Source organism: Pongo pygmaeus, chromosome 10 (genome assembly GCF_028885625.2).
Source record: "Pongo pygmaeus isolate AG05252 chromosome 10, NHGRI_mPonPyg2-v2.0_pri, whole genome shotgun sequence".
In the NCBI taxonomy this organism is placed as follows: Eukaryota; Metazoa; Chordata; class Mammalia; order Primates; family Hominidae; genus Pongo; species Pongo pygmaeus.
This window is the reverse complement of record NC_072383.2, coordinates 32,606,821-32,624,202: the sequence shown is the minus strand read 5'-3', so window position 1 is coordinate 32,624,202 and position 17,382 is coordinate 32,606,821. Positions and strand designations below refer to the sequence as shown.

The 17,382-nt window shown below is 39.9% G+C and overlaps 2 protein-coding genes across 7 annotated transcripts in view; one reads left to right on the top strand and one right to left on the bottom strand.

Moving 5' to 3' along the window:
* Positions 1-17,382, bottom strand: part of ETFBKMT (electron transfer flavoprotein subunit beta lysine methyltransferase) — a 66,842-nt gene that overhangs the window by 12,512 nt on the left and 36,948 nt on the right. The window lies entirely within an intron of this gene.
* Positions 1-17,382, top strand: part of AMN1 (antagonist of mitotic exit network 1 homolog) — a 61,148-nt gene that overhangs the window by 20,442 nt on the left and 23,324 nt on the right. For 5 of the 6 annotated variants that reach the window (XM_054442523.1, XM_054442525.2, XM_063672597.1 and 2 more), the window contains exons 2-5: positions 2,183-2,315; positions 9,637-9,781; positions 13,678-13,895; positions 14,214-14,270. In XM_054442523.1, coding sequence (XP_054298498.1) covers positions 2,183-2,315; positions 9,637-9,781; positions 13,678-13,895; positions 14,214-14,270 — 553 coding nt within the window. The remainder of the gene's footprint in view (positions 1-2,182; positions 2,316-9,636; positions 9,782-13,677; positions 13,896-14,213; positions 14,271-17,382) is intronic. The other variant, XM_063672599.1, reaches the window with a different exon arrangement.

The window sequence follows — 17,382 nt, the reverse complement described above, 5'->3', positions numbered from 1 at the left end:
TCAATTTTTAAAAATAACAAAACAGGCAAAGGATATGTATAGAGTGTTTATAGAAAAGCATATCCAGATAGCCAGCAAGCTCATGCAAGGATGTTAAGTTTACTGGTAATTAGAGAAATACAAGTTAAAGTAATAGTGAGACATCATTTTCACCTGTTAGGCCTTCCAACATTTAAGAGTAGGTGATCTTGAAAACATAGTGCTGAGTGAAAAACTAAACAAATCTATGACAAGTCCCATGTTTATAAATTAGACATGCATGCATACAACAAACATGTTAAAAGGAAATACACAATGAAAGGATACACATTAAACATGAGAATGGTTTCCTAGAGGGGTGGGGAATGGGAGTGGGAAATGGAGATAACAAAGAAATGGAAAGAATAAATAAAATTAACATTAAATATAAAATAAATAAACAGGGCCAGGTGCGGTGGCTCATGCCTGTAATCCCAAGTCAGGAGTTCGGACCATCCTGGCCAATATGGTGAAACCCCATCTCTATTAACAATACAAAAATTAGCCAGGTGTGGTGGTGCACGCCTATAGTCCCAGCTACTTGGGAGGCTGAGGCAGAAGAATTGCTTGAACCCGGGAGGCAGAGGTTGCAGTGAGCCGAGATCATGCCACTGCACTCCAGCCTGGGCGACAGAGCGAGACTCTGTCTCAAAAAATAAATAAACTAGCCATGATATCTATTGCTGGAAGGATGTAGAGGGAAAGGAGCTTTCTGACACTACTAATAGAAATATGAAGTGTTTTCCAGACTTTCTGAAAAATAATCTGACAACATATCCTAGAAATAGTGGTAATGCTTGTCAGCATACAAGTCACTAAATAGATCATCCGTACCGTGAAATATGATGTGGCCGTTAAAGGAGAATCAGTACTGTGTTGGATGCCTTGAAGGGCTTTCATAAGATACTGAAAGAAAGACGGTGTATAAAAGTAAGTGTACTGTGGTGCCATTTTAGGAAACAATGACCCCTCCCCCACACAAGCCTTTAAATGTGTGTGTGTGTGTGTGTGTGTGTGTGTGTGTGTGTGTACAAGAACAGAGAAAAATAAGAAAGAATATATGCTACATTGGTGTGGAGAGCTAAACTAATGGAGGGGGAAGGACAAGAGAGGAAACCGTGTAGGAAACCAAAAGAGGAAAAAGAAAAAAATTAAAATTGCACTAAAAAATTAATCACAGGTATATGATCACATTCACTCATGAATGTAAAATTTTGTATATGTGGGGATATTTGTAGACAGAAATTAATAAGATTCGTATTTGTTTCTTTAAAGTATGAGTTTTTCAGATGCTTGGAATTTCAGGCCACAGATACGATATATTGGTCATAAGATTCTTGGTTGTTGCCTGATAACTCTACTTTCTGCCTATACAACCCTGGCACTGAGTTTGATATCTCTGTGATTTGTAATATTTGCTGAATCATTGTGGTTATGGTTCTTTCTCTAGTGATTTCATTATCCACATAGTTTTCAAGAAAAATAGTGAAACAAGTTTGCTGGATTAACAGATAAAACTTTTCAATTAGTGGGTCCCAATATGATGCTTATTTAAGAGTATGTGTCTTAGAAATTAGACACTTAGGAAAAACACCCTTGTTGGTCATTTAAAATGCATTTTGATAAATGAGGTATGCATAGAAAAAAATTGTAGAGGAAGAGCATCTTGTCCGTAATTTAACACAAACTAGGTTTTTGAAGCTTACAGAGCTAAAGTTGTAAATATAGTATTAATATAAAATGTATATACTTTTTTTGAGACAGGATCTTGCTCTGTTGCCCAGGCTGGAGGGCAGTGGCACAATCACAGCTCACTGCAGTCTCGACCTTCTGGGCCCAAGCGATCCTCCCACCTCAGCCTCCCAAGTAGCTGGGACTACAGGCCCACATCACCATGCTCAGCTAATTTTTGTATTTTTTTTTTTTTTTTTTTTGTAGAGACAGGATTTCACTATGTTGCTCAGGCTGGTCTCGAACTCCTGAGCTCAAGCCATCCTCCTGCCTGGGCTTCCCAAAGTATTGGGATTACAGATGTGAGCCACCACACCCAGCCAAAATGTACACACTTTTATGAAAGGGCTAAGTGCTAACAAATAGCATTAAGACAAGTGTTAGGAATCAGTACAGGCCCAGTGTGATTTACTATATTGTATTTGTATTTCAGATGCCTTTGGTGCTTCATGAAGAATATTTCCAGATATCTCACAGACATTAAGCCTTTGCCTCCCAACATAAAAGATAGACTGATTAAAATAATGAGCATGCAGGGACGGATAACAGATTCAAATATAAGTGAGGTAAGAGTATGAATAACTGTAAAGCATGCATATTATATTTGCTGTTTAGATATGGTTTTAGATTTTTGGAACAATGGTATATGGTAAGACTGGTAATCATTTTTAATTTTTTTTTTTTATACAGGGTCACGCTCTGTTGCCCAGGCTGGAGTACAGTGGTGCAATCTCAGCTCACTGCAACCTCCGCTGCCTGGACTTCGGTGATCCCTCTTCAGCCTCCTGAGTAGTTGGGACTATAGGTGTACACCACCATGCCTGGCTAATTTTTGCATTTTTTGTAGAGACAGGGTTTCACCATGTTGCCCAGGCTGGTCTCGAACTCCTGAGCTCAAGTGATCCATCCGCCTCAGCCTCTCAAAGTGCTGGGATTACAGGTGTGAACCACCATGTCTGGCCCACATTTTAGAATATTATAAAGTATGAGGGTTTGTTTTTTTCCCTCCAGATAAGATAACCAAAATGTCCATATGTAATTATCAGGGGAACCTGCCCCCAATATTTCAATGTAGGTTCTTTCTATTTTCCCTAAGTGTCGGCTGGTCTGAGAAATAAAGAGAAAGAGTACAAAGAGAGGAATTTTACAGCTGGGCCACCAGGGGTGACATCACATATCAGTAGGACTGTGATGCCCACCTGAGCCGCAAAACCAGCAAGTTTTTATTAAGGATTTCAAAAGGGAAGGGGTGTACGAACAGGGAGTAGGTCACATGCTTTAAGGGGCAAAAAGCAGAGCAAAGATCACATGCTTCTGAGGAAACAGGGCAAGGACAAAATCAGAACTCCTGATAAGGGTCTATGTTCAGCAGTGCACGTATTGTCTTGATAAACATCTTAACAGAAAACAGGGTTCGAGAGCAGAGAACCGGTCTGACCTCAAATTTACCAGGGCTGGGGTTTCCCAATCCTAGTAAGCCTGAGGGTACTGCAGGAGACCAGGGCATATCTCAGTCCTTATCTCAACTGCATAGGACAGACACTCCCAGAGTGGCCATTTATAGACCTCCCCCCAGGAATGCAATTCTTTTCCTAGGGTCTTAATATTAATATTCCTTGCTAGGAAAAGAATTTAGCAATATCTCTCCTACTTGCACGTCTGTTTATAGGCTCTCTGCAAGAAGAAAAATATGGCTCTTTTTGCCCGACCCTGCAGGCAGTCAGACCTTATGGTTGTCTTCTCTTGTTCCCTAAAATTGCTGTTATTCTGTTCTTTTTCAAGGTGCACTGATTTCATATTATTCAAACACATGTTTTACAATCAATTTGTACAGTTAGTGCAATCATCACAGTGGTCCTAAGGTGATGTACAACCTCAGCTTACGAAGATAACAGGATTAAGAGATTAAAATAAAGACAGGCATAAGAAATTATGAAAGCATTATTTGGGAAGTGATAAATGTCCATGAAATCTTCACAATTTATGTTCCTCTGCCGTGGCTCCAGCTGGTCCCTCCATTCAAGGTCCCTGACTTCCCGCAACATGTAATAGATCCTAAAAAATCTTCTACCATTGTCTCAGTTACTTCTCTTGTGTCGTGGAGACACAGAGACACAGAGTCGTGGAGACTGAAAATCCAAGCAAAAATGTTTATTGGTGGTTTTAGAATTGAAGTCAAGGAACACAGATTCCAGAGGCATCTGAAATCATGTCCTAACTATTTAATTCATATGTCCTAAGAGATATATGAGGTCTTTTAAAGAGAAAGGTGGGAGAGGGTTATCAAACAATTCATTAGTTAGAATAAGGGTTTCTAGGCAGAAGTCCTTGATTCAGGGGTTTGGAAAAAGTTCAGTCATCAGCATAGCATAGTCTTTTCACAAGTGGCAGCAATTTCATCTGCAGCATCAGCAAGTACATTCTACAGTCAGGCAGTTGCAGAATGAGATTCAGGAACAAAATGGTGTTGTTCTGGTCAGCTCCCATTAGCCTTCCATATACACTTGTCTTCATGGTACCTGTACCCTTGACCTCCATGTTTTCAAAAAGTTTAAAACTTTTTGGTCAAGACTCACAATAAGAAATATACGTTACATTGTGACTGTAGTACACAAAACACACTTAGGTGTAACAGTATAATGTATAGTACATTTTGGTCTTTTCTATTTAATTTTATTCTATTTAGTCTTATTTTACTGAAAAAATATTGATCACAGTCTGCTAAACTGATTTTGTAATCCATTCATGGATAATGACCAGTAGTTAAAAAATCACTCTTCTCATCTATACTGTTCTTTTTTCAACTGCTATATTTTTCATATTTAATATTTCCAATTCACCTTTTTTATGGTTTCTTGTTTTATCTTATTAATCTTTTCTTATTTCTTTTAGCATATTATTATGCTTATTAATATATTTGGCCTCTCTGTTCTAATTCCTCTGCTCCTGATGAAATCAGTAATCTTTGTTTTTCTTTTGAAATAGTGGTGTTCTCTAGGCGTCTTGTTTTGGCCTGTGATCATATCTCTGTATACTCTCTGGTAGTGGTAAGAGTAAAGGAGGCCAGACCCAAGTCTGTTTCAGCCCTACTGAGCTGACATAGGGGGTGGAGGCCTGGAGAGGGGCTGGAGTGATGAGCTCCAAGGCAGAGAGCCCCAAGCACTAGAAAAAGATAGTTAATCACTCTTCCTTCAGCTAAACAGTCCCTCAGATTAGGGCTTAACCTTCAGACCGATTTTTAAAGGTTATTAAACAGCAGAGTAGATAATTTCCTTCGATACTACTCCTGTGTTATCTTTTGTATTTTTGCTATTTGTGTTTCAAAAAGTGAAAATGCTAGTTGGTAGTTTCTACACTACTTATATTTAAATATTGTCTTTGGGTTTGCAGCTACCACCACTCTGCAGCCATCACCATCTACTCTGCAGAGACTAGAACTGCCAATTGCTGTTGGGGGTGAGCGGCATCTATCCAGGCTGGTGGGATGGTGGTAAAAGAATTTACCAAGACAGTTGTAGGTAAAGAAAGGCAGACTTTTTTTTTTTTTTTTTTTTTTTTGAGACGGAGTCTTGCTCTTTCACCCTGGCTGGAGCGCAGTGGCGCAGTCTCAGCTCTGCAACCTCTGCCTCCCAGGTTCACGCCATTCTCCTGCCTCAGCCTCCTGAGTAGCTGGGACTACAGGCACCCGCCACCACACCCAGCTAATTTTTTGTATTTTTAGTAGAGATGGGGTTTCACCGTGTTAGCCAGGATGGTCTCGATCTCCTGACCTTGTGATCCGCCCGCCTTGGCCTCCCAAAGTGCTGGGATTACAGGTGTGAACCACCGCGCCTGGCCAAGAAAGGCAGATTTATTAGAGAAAATATGAAAATACATTGCAAGGGAGCAACGGGCAGAACCAGCAAGAGAGGACTCAACTGCCAGGAGACAAAGGCTTGCTGGGGATTTTATAGAATAGAACTTGGGCTGATTGACAGCACCAAGCTAGGAGGGAACTAACTTGCATCCTTCTGTCAGCCGAGGTGTTTGATGATAGATCAAAGTGTTTGGTGATAAGCAGGAGGTTTGTGAGTTTTGTATGTTGTCTGCACAGGAGGGCTATATGTTCTGGGCCATAAAGAAAGGCAGACCTATGGCTTACCTGCTTCTTCTTTTTGTTTATATGTTCTGGACCATGAAGAAAGGCAGACCTGTAGCTTATTTGCTTTCCCCTTGTCCTGCCAGCCTGACTCCTTTTCCCTAATTAGGACTCCACAATTGCTCTGACTTCACTTCACCTTCTGCCTAAAGCCTGTAATCAAAAGGAAGCAAGCTCTGATGATAGCACTCCAGCATATGTTTTTCTGTAGTTTTTGTTTGTTTGTTTTTTGTTTTTTGTTTTTTTTTTTTTGAGACAGGGTCTCACTCTGTCACCCAGGGTAGAGTGCAGTGGCATAATCATGGCTCACTGCAGCCTCAACCTCCTGGGCTCAGGTGATCCTCCCACCTCAGCCTCCTGAGTAGCTAGGACTACAGGCACCCACTACCATACCCAGCTAATTTTTGTATTTTTTTTAGAGACAGGGTTTCACCATGTTGCCCAGGCTGGTCTTGAACCTCTGGGTTCAAGCAATCTGCCCACCTTGGCCTCCCAAAGATCTAGGATTATAAGCGTGAGCCACAGTGCCCAGCCTACATGCTAGAGCATGTGACTAACCCTGTGACTTTACATTGGAATTGCACTTCAACCTGTCTTTAACGTTTCTTCTGCATTAACCTGATATATCTTTATTATAATGTTTTATTTTCTTCATGTTAGCTTGCATTTGAACATAGGTATCTTAGTGGTGTAGTTTGCTTGGCTCTGTGGAAGTAGAATAATATCTCCGAGTTCTTATTGTTGATGGTTCTGTTGAAGTATGTAATGTTATATGTGACTCATAGATGAACCATAATGACGCTGTAGAAAAATGGTGGTTTTCTTCACTTTTCCACCATCCACATTTCTTTCTATCCCTTTAGCTTATCCTTCAGTGACTTAGGTTTTTGTTTGATGGCAATCCTTACCATTTTTTAAACCTAATTTTAGCTGAATTAAAAAGGAGGGGTGAAGAGGGTGAATGAGAGAAAAACAAGACATGATTTTTCTAGGTACTCTCCCTCTAGTCTCCATCCTTAACAAGAGTCCTGCTTATGACATTATTCAAAAAGCCAGATACAACATCTGTTGCAAAGTGACACACATCTTTGGATGGCTGTTTTTGAAGTATTTCATAAATCTTTTTATACTCTCTGGATGGAGAAGGCCTTTTAAAACATGATACTAAAGTTGGAAACCAAGAAAAAAAAGATGGATGGATTTGATTACACATAAAAATACAGACTTCCTTATGGCAAGAAGAAAAAAAAAAGAAACAGAGTCAAAAACTTGGAAAAATATTTACAATATGTATGAAAATCTAGGGGCTTTTTTATCTTGACAATATAAAGAATCCCTCCAAACCAATAAGAAAAAACAAAACAACCAAATAAAAAACCAGAAGAATCAGGAAATACTCAGAGGAAAAAATACAAATCTCCAATAACATGTCAAAGGATATTTAACCTTACTAGTCATCAAAGTGACAGTTTGCCTTTCAGTTTGGCAGAGACTTTTAAAAAATCCCAAAACCCAATGTTAGCAATAGTGTGGAGAAACTGTCACTTTTATCTCCTGCCAGTGAGAGTGTAAATTGATTTAAAAAACCTTTTAGAAGGACAGTTTGGCATTATTAAAAATTCTAAAGATTTGCTTATTATTAATTCAACAATTTACTTCCTGTAGAAATCTCAGGAAGATAATAGAAAAGTACGCACATATATTCATTATAATATCATTTATGATAGTAAGCATACTTATGTATAGCATATGTTATAAGCAAGACACCTTTATTTCTCACAACATATCCCCTTTCAGTAATAACGCTAGTAAAGCACAGAGAGAAAACTGAGCTTGATGGCAATCATAGGGTTCCAGGTTGGGCAGTCTGCTTGCAAAGCACATGTTCTTAATCACGGCACAACACTGCCTACCTAAAGCAACCTAAATGTTCAACTCAAGTGTTTGCCAGTGTAGGATGCATTTAATAAGTTATGGTACTTGCAGAAAATGGAATAATATATAACCACAATCTACTGATTTTATAAAAAGTGCTCATCTTATATGTGATCTGATCCTGTTGTTCTTCAAAGTGTTTTTTAAACTCAAAAAACATCGAAATGAATATATACAGCCATAAAATCATGTCCTTTACAGCAACATAGATGCAGCTGGAGGCCATTATTCTAATGAATAAATGCAGATACAGAAAACCAAATACTGCATGTTCTCACTTATAAGTGGGAGCTAATCATTGGGTGCACTCAGACATAAAGATGGGAAAAATACACACTGGGGACTTCAAAAGGGAGGAAAGAGGAAGGGAAGCAAGGGTTGAAAAACTACCTGTTCAAGTACTGTGTTCACTGTTTGGGTGATGGGTTCAATTGAAGCCTAAACTTCAACATCATGCAGTATATCCCTGTAACTAACCTGCACAGGTAACCCCTGAATCTAACATTTTTAAAAAGCTAATATAATTTTATCTCTGGGTATTGGTATTATGGGTAATTTTAGTTATAGAGGTTAAAAGTTTAGGCTTTGGAATTAAAAGGACCTGGGTTCCAATCCCAGCTCTGCTCCTTTTGGCTATGTTCTTTACGTTGGCTACTTAAGCTCGCAGGGTCTTAATTCCCAATTTGTAAAATGGCAATGACCAATCCCTTGGGGGTGGCGGGGTGGGGTGGTGGTGGGCAGTGGAGAGTGAGAGAGAGAATATTAAATAACATAATATAGGCCAGGCACGGTGGCTCACGCCTGTAATCCCAGCACTTTGGGAGGCCGAGGCGGGCAGATCACCTGAAGCCGGGAGTTCGAGACCAGCCTGACCAACATGGAGAAACCACATCTCTACTAAAAAATACAAAATTAGCTAGGCATGGTGGTGCATGCCTGTAATCCCAGCTACTGGGAGGCCGAGGCAGGAGAATCACTTGAACCCGGGAGGCTGAGGTTGCAGTGAGCCGAGATCATGCCATTGCACTCCAGCCTGGGCAACAAGAGTGAAATTCCATCTCAAAAATAAAATAAAATAAAAAATAATATAATGTATATAACAGTACCTTTCCTGGTAAGCATCTAATAAATAGAAATCATTATTCTTATAACTTATTATAATTTTTCTAAATTGTCTGAGTGTTTTACAATAATAGTACCTTATTTTATTTTCAGAAAGGTAAAGCCATTTCTATTTTGGAAAAAAAAAATAAAGAACAGAAAAATACTCACAGGAAAGAGCTCAGAATTCTTAGGAATTAATCTATTATTTGTCAACCTCAAGAAAACACCCAATAATACTGGGGTATTGTATTAGCTCCCAAAAATAATGATATAGAAGGTAAATGTTCTAGATAAGCAGTACTAGTGCTCTGTAAGCCCTTGGTACACAAGTGATTAAAGGCTCGTACTTCCTAAGCACAGAGGCCCATAGGGAGAGTCTCTAATGCTAGCAGCTACCAGAAGATTATTACTCACTGCCACATTGGTTAAGCTTCTCAGGTCTACAGATCCTTCCCCTGAATTAGCCATCTCAACAGTGCTTTGTGTCCCAAGAAGGACTTTGCCAGCACTGAAAGCTGCACCTCCCGCTGGAAGTAGATGTGGTTTTTTCCTGCTTTGTGTGTCTGTCTCCACATGGATATGCTTCTGTATTCTTTGCTGTATTTTACATCAGCCACTTGTCTGTTACGACTACCAAAACACTGAATATGGAATAAATATTTGTATTTATAGAAAGAAATAATTTTTTCAAAATCACTTATTTGTTACAGATTTTACATCCTGAAATCCAAACTCTAGATCTACGGAGCTGTGATATATCAGATGCTGCTCTCCTGCACCTGTCTAACTGTAGAAAACTGAAGAAATTAAATTTAAATGCTTCAAAAGGGAACCGAGTTTCTGTAACTTCAGAAGGTATGTTTATTAACACTGAATACATTGGTAGATTACTATTCACTATTTGGTAAAATTGTGGAGTAAGGGAGAAAATACATCAAAAGAGAGTATGAAGAAGTCAAAGAAATATGAATTATATTTATCAGTAAAAACATTCAGGCTAAGAAAATAATCCAAGTTAGAATTCTTGCTTATAATCAGTGCTCAAAGTTAAGAAAGACACTGGGTAAGTCACTACCTTGTATTTTAAACATATGTAAAATAAACATGGGCCAGGCTAGGTGGCTTATGCCAGTCATTCCAGCACTTTTTTAGCTGGGAGGCCGGCAGACTGCTTGAGCCGAGAAGTTCGATACCAGCCTGGCCAGCATGATGAACTGCCCCCGACCCCTACCTCATCTCTACAAAAAATACAAAAGTTAGCCAGGCATGGTGGTGCACCCTGTAGTCCCAGCTACTTAGGAGGTGGAGGCAGGAGAATCCCTTGAGCCTGCGAGGTAGCAGTTGCAATGAGCTGAGATTGCACCACTACTCCAGCCTGGGTGACATAGGGAGACTCTGTCACAAAGAAATAAAAAATAGGTCCAGGTGCAGTGGCTCACACCTGTAATCCCAGCACTCTGGGAGGCCGAGGCAGGTGGATCACCTGAGGTCAGGAGTTCGAGACCAGCCTGACCAACATGGAGAAACCCTGTCTCTACTAAAAATACAAAATTGGCCAGGCGTAGTGGTGCATGCCTGTAATCCCAGCTACTTGGGAGGCTGAGGCAGGAGAATCGCTTGAACCTAGGAGGTGGAGGTTGCATTGAGCCGAGATTGTGCCATTGCACTCCAGCCTGGGCAATGAGAGCAAAACTGTCTCTCAAAAAAAAAAAAAAAAAAATTGGCCAAGCGTGTTGGCTCACTCCTGTAATCCCAGCACTTTGGGAGGCCTAGGCGGGTGGATCACGAGGTCAGGAGATCGAGACCATTCTGGCTAACATGGTGAAACCCCGTCTCTACTAAAACTACAAAAAATTAGCCGGGCATGGTGACACGTGCCTGTAGTCCCAGCTACTTGGGAGGCTGAGGTAGGAGAATCACTTGAACTGGGGAGGCAGAGGTTGCAGTGAGCCGTGATTGCGCCACTGCACTCCAGCCTGAGCAACAGAGCAAGACTCCATCTCAAAAAAATAAATAAAATTAAAACTAAAAAAAAAACAAAAACATGGATACATACGTCTGTATTTTAAATATTTTGCCTGGTATAGTGGAACAAGAAATGACCAGTTCATATTTTGTTAAGGCTTTTTTGATGCCATATTACAAAAGAATTAATCATCAGATTAAATTTACTAGGTACTCTCCTATCAGTTTGTGTAATGCATAGCTTTTTATAGCTAGACAAACTGCATTGTTCAGTGTCACTATTACATGAGTTAGTGAATCTTTACCTTTTTTCCCCTCTATAGACCTCTTTTTTTCAATACTTGGTTTGCATTAATACTTATTTTTATTTATTTATTTAAGACAGTGTCTTGATCTGTCACCCAAGCTGGAATGCAGTGGCACAATCTTGGCTCACTGTAGCCTCAACCTCCGAGGCTCAAGCGATCCTCCCACCTCAGCCTCCCAAGTAGCTGGGACCGCAGGTGTGCACCACCACCCCCTGCGAATTTTTTATTTTTAGTAGACACGAGGTCTCACTATGTTGCCCAGGCTTTTTTTTTTTTTTTTCTTAATATAAGAAAGAGGGACTTTTTGGCCTACTTAGGATTCCAGAAAACTGTGTGGGTAGTTGAGTATATTTTGCAGTCATCTTGGTTAGCGAGTTAGGATATTCATAATATTGCAAACACGCATAAGTTTTAAAATGTTTACATAAATAATAACTCACAAAAAGGAACTTCTCCAATAAAACCACATTTCTCTACACTCACACCACACTTCTGACAGCAAATGTGTGGGGTTTTTTCACACCAAACAATTCTCCAACTCTCTGGACACCAGCTGGGTGCGCTATAATTTAATTCAATTCTGACACTATCTACCTGGAGTTAGCATCAGATCCCACAAGTTAAGGGCTCAGTCCCACAAGACTATCCCCACTTCAGATGCCAATTGCAAGGCCAGGCCTCTGGTACGTATGACTGACCAACTATAAATGGAGAGTTTCCATGACCTCCTCCTCCATTCAATAATTTGTCAGAATGGCTCACAAAACTCAGGGAATCACTTTTGTTACATTTACCAGTTTATTCTAAAAGATTATAAAGGATACAGATGAACAGCAAGATGAAGAGTACATAGGGTGAGGTCTGGAAGCGCAGGAGCTCCTGTCCCTGTGGAGTTGGGATACACCGCCCTCCCAGCATGTGGATGCAGTCACCAACCCAGAAGCTCATCAAGTCTCCTTGTTCAAGAGGTTTTTTGTTTTTTCTTCTTCCTTTTTCTTTTCTTTTTTTTTTTTTTTTGAGACAGAGTCTCACCATATTGCCCAGGCTTGAGTGTAGTGGTGCCATCTCGGCTCACTGCATCCTCCACCTCTGGGTTCAAGTGATTCTGATTCTCCTGCCTCAGCCTCCGGAGTAGCTGGGATTACAGGTGTGTAACACCATGCCCAGCTAATTTTTGTATTTTTAGTAGAGACGCGGTTTCACCATGTTGGCCAGGCTGCCCTCAAACTCCTGAGCTCAAGTAATCTGCCCGCCTCGGCCTCCCAAAATGCTGAGATTACAGGTGTGAACCACCACGCCCAGCCCAAGAGTTTTTATAGAGCTTAATCCCCATCCCCTATTCCCTGCCATCCCTGACCCCCACCTCGCCAAAGGTCTGTGGACTGAGCTGAATGTTCTAACCCTCTACTCACTTGATTTTTCTGGAGACAGGCCCCAACCCTAGGCTATCTAGGAGTTACATGCTGTCACCTCATTAGCTTAAACTCAGGTATGATCAAAAGGGGCTTATTATGACTAACAAAAGGCACTCCTGTCACTCAGGAAATTCCAAGGCTTTTCGGAGCTCTGTGTCAGGGACTGGGAACAAAGATCAAATGCAGTTCTTATTGTATCACAACTTCCATGCTGGACACTGATAAAATAACTGGTCTTAAGAAAAAAAAAAAAAGTTCTTTCTTAAGATATGGAAAACAGTAAAAATGACCTACCCATGAATTTACCATCTTCCCTTCTGTGTATTTTGCCCATAAAGGTATCTTTTAACAGTGCTACCATGTTTGTTTATGACCAAAGGGCCTAGGATCCCCGAAGTACTCTTTTATTTATGTGTACCCATCTCCAATGTGCACTTATATCAGCTTAATTGGATTTAAAGACTTCTCTTTTTTGACCCTCAGGAAAATGTAAGATTGGTCCAGGCTAACAGAAGGAGCATGGTGGTAGAAAAGAAATCACTTTTGAGAACAGAGTCAAAGTCCCAGCTACTCAGGGAGGCTGAGGCAGGAGCGAGAGAAAACACATAGGCATAGCTATAAATTTCTAACCATAAGCATGAAGACCATGACCGAAACCATTTGGGCAGTTTAACTTTTGGTTTCCCTCCAAAGTCCACTAGAAAAGTAATTTGATTACTTGAAAATTTTTGTTTTAACCAAAAGGAGAATTGCCTGCTATTTCACTATCTAATTGGGTTCTGAATGACTTTTGCCTATTTCCTAAAAGCAATTCAACCTGTGGACAATAAAGCCTTGCCATTAATTGCAGATACTACAGACTGTGTAGAGAATTCCTGAAACATTCCAAAAGAGTTCTCAATAATGACAGCATCACTGGAAAATCAGTATTTCCTCACAGGTGGACTACTTTGAAAAGGGCTAACATTGAATTGGTGATTGCTAAAATGAAAATCAGTCACATTTCTCATGTATACATATACACACATATAGCTCATTGATATATAATTATATTTTCCCCCAGGAATAAAAGCTGTGGCTTCATCTTGTTCATACCTACACGAAGCTTCTTTGAAAAGATGCTGCAATCTCACTGACGAAGGAGTCGTTGCTCTTGCACTCAATTGCCAGCTGCTAAAGATCATCGATTTAGGTGGCTGCTTAAGTATTACTGATGTGTCCTTACATGCATTAGGAAAAAACTGCCCATTTTTGCAGTGTGTTGACTTTTCAGCTACTCAGGTAAATGACATATAGGCTTCAAACATATAGACTATGTGTTTACCAAATGTATTTTCATGACTAATGAGAACATATCATAATGAGTTCATTTTGTTTTTGTTGAAACTATTGACCACTTCATGCTTTTAGTGGTTAAGTCATTGCGATATATTTTGGCATATTCCTCTCAATTAAGTAACAAGGGTGAAAGGTATGTATGGCTAAAACACGTTTGATGAATGGGAGGCATTAAGACTATATCTAAATAATGAATACATTTTGGAAAATTCTACTTCCGTTGTCTGGATTCATGGACTGTTTCTTTTTCCCTTTGCTTAGGTATCTGACAGTGGTGTGATTGCACTTGTTAGTGGACCTTGTGCGAAGAAATTAGAGGTAATTTAAAAATAATTATAAAGATGGTGGTGATTAAATTTTTATATTCTCAGAAATTATGTTTAAAACCTAGCAGATAACCAATGCTTTATCAATTACATATTTTAGGGACTTTGTTGGTGGGTGTTCTATCTCTTTATTGCCAGAGTAAATAAAAATTGTTAAGTTAGGATATAAAATAAAGATGCTTTAAAATGAAAACTCATTTTACTTCCAATAAAAGGCCTTATTTCCCAGAAGTTTTAGCTTCTAACAGATTTAAGAATCATCTTATTAAGGATGAAGATTATGAATGTTTATCAGTGTAAAGTGATATTATTTATAATAGGATTTCAGGTCTTCATGATATTTCTACCAGGAGTATTAATTCTCTTGACATCTTGTCGTCCTATTTTTCTTGATAGCCACATTGTACGATCATTTAAAAAAATTTATTTTTTTTTGAGACGGAGTCTCGCACTGTTGCCCAGGCTGGAGTGCAGTGGCATAATCTCGGCTCACTGCAACCTCCACCTCCCAGGTTCAAGCACTTCTTGTGCCTCAGCCTCCCAAGCAGCTGGGATTACAGACGTGTGCCACTGGCTAATTTTTGTATTTTTAGTAGAGACGGGGTTTCACCATGTTGGCCAGGCTGGTCTCGAACTCTCGACCTCAGGTGATCCGACCACCTCGGCCTCCCATAGTACTGGGATTACAGGAGTGAGCCATTGCACCCAGCCTAAAAAAGATCTTAAATTTCTGTTCATCCTTTGAATTGAATCACTAATGCACTTGTAACCTATTTCTAAATATATTAAGAAGCCTTTTATCCCAGGATTTTGGTTTCTGTCTTCCCCAGTTGACAAGTGGGTTTAATATAACTGTGCTATTTAACAGTAAGCTACATCAAATCCTTTTTGGAAGTAGGCAGGCTGTAAATGAATTATAAAAATGTTAGTAAAAATAACTATTTTAATAGGGCACAGTGGTGCACGCCTGTAGTCCCAGCTACTCAGGGAGGCTGAGACAGGAGGATCCCTTGAACCCAAGAGTTGGAGTCCAGCCTGGCAACACAGTGAGAGCTTATATCTTAAATAAATAAATAAATAAATACTTTTTTATTTTAATTTTTATTTATTTATTTATTTTGAGATGGAGTCTTGCTCTGTCGCCCAGGCTGGAGTGCAGTGGTATGATCTCAGCTCATTGCAACCTCCGTGTCCCAAGTTCAAGCGATTCTCCAGCCTCAGTCTCCTGAGTAGCTGGGACTGCAGGCATGTGCTACCACATCCAGCTAATTTTTATATTAGAGACAGGGTTTTGCCATGTTGGCCAGGCTGGTCTCAGACTTCTGACCTCAGGTGATCTGCCCCCCTCGGCCTCCCAAACTGCTGGGATTACAGGTGTGAGCCACCATGCCCTGCCATAAATACATTTTTTAAAAAGCCAACTATTGTAATGGAATGACAATGCCATGTTTTTGCCAAAATATTTATCCTTGAGTTATTGCCCAAAGAGATTCTTTTTTGTGATTTTATATATCTGGGTCTTGGTAGCATATATATATTTTAAATATTTTATTACGAAATTACCATATTAGGCTGGGCATGGTGGCTCACGCCTATAATCCCAGCACTTTCGGAGGCCGAGACCGGTGGATCACCTGAGGCCAGGAGTTCAAGACCAGCCTGGCCAACATGGAGAAACCCCATCTCTACTAAAAATACAAAAATTAGCTGGGCATGGTGGCAGGTACCTGTAATCCCAGCTACTTGGGAGCCTGAGGCAGGTGAATCGCTTGAACCTGGGAGGTGGGAGGTTGCAGTGAGCCGAGATTGCGCTATTGCATTCCAGCCTGGGCAACAAGAGCGAAACTCCATCTCAAAAAAAAAAAAGAAAGAAAGAAAGAAAGAAATTACAATATTTATTATTATACCAAGTTTTGAATTCCAAATTGCATCCTAAATGCAGGAGAAGTAATTTTTGGTATTTTAAATGCAAACATTTGTCAAGCACTTACTGTTATGCCAGGCTGTATACTAACTGCCGTATATTCACTAGGTTATGTAATGCTTACAACATTATCCTGTAATTACTATAATTTTAAATAAAGTTCTCAGTTAAATTAGTTTATCACCTTCAAATAAAACCACCAAGAAATTAGTTGTTATGCATGATAGTAAATATACTGACCTATTTACCTCAACATTATAAAATTAAGAGCACCAACCTAAGTAGAATGAGAAGAAAATGCAATAACCAGCGTGTTGGTGATTATACTGCCATATCATTACATTTTTTATTTTTTCAGTTTTCCAAAGATTATTCCAAAGTGCCAAAACATTTTAATGGAAATGTCTCTAAAATTTATTAGAACTTAATGCCCTCTTTAAACAAAGTAGAGTGAATATACTTTTTAAAAAAATTGTTTTGTTTTGTTTTGTTTTGTTTTGTTTTGTAGAGACAGGGTCTTTTTATGTTGCCCAGGCTGGTCTCAAACTCCTGGCCTCAGTGATCCTCCTGTCTTGACCTCCTAAAGTGCTGGAACTATAGGTGTGAGCCACATGCTTGGCCTGAGCGAATATACTTTAACCTTTGGTTTATAGCATCCTCTGACTCAAACTGAAGGACAAACTTAAATTTTGTTTTCTGAGACAGGGTCTTGTTCTGTCACCCAGGGTGGAGTACAGTGGCACGATCATGGCTTACAGCAGCCTTGACTGCCCTGGCTCAAGCAATCCTCCCACCTCAGCTTCCTGAATAGCTGGGGCTACAGGTATGTGCCCCCACTCTTGGCTACTTTTTTATTTTTTGTATAGACGGGTCTTGCCATGTTGGCCAGGATGATCTCGAACTCCTGGACTCAAGCAGTTCTCCTGCCTTGGCTTCCCAAAGTGCTGGAATTACAGGTATAAGTCACCATGTCTGGCCTTAATTTTTTTTTTTTTTTTTTTGGGACGGAGTTTTGCTCTTGTGGCCCAGGCTGGAGTGCAATGGTGTGATCTCAGCTCACTGCAACCTCCGTCTCCCGGGTTCAAGCAATTCTTCTGCCTCAGCCTCCCAGGTAGCTGGGATTATAGGCAGCTGCCACCATGCCCAGCTAATTTTTGTATTTTTAGTAGAGCCAGGGTTT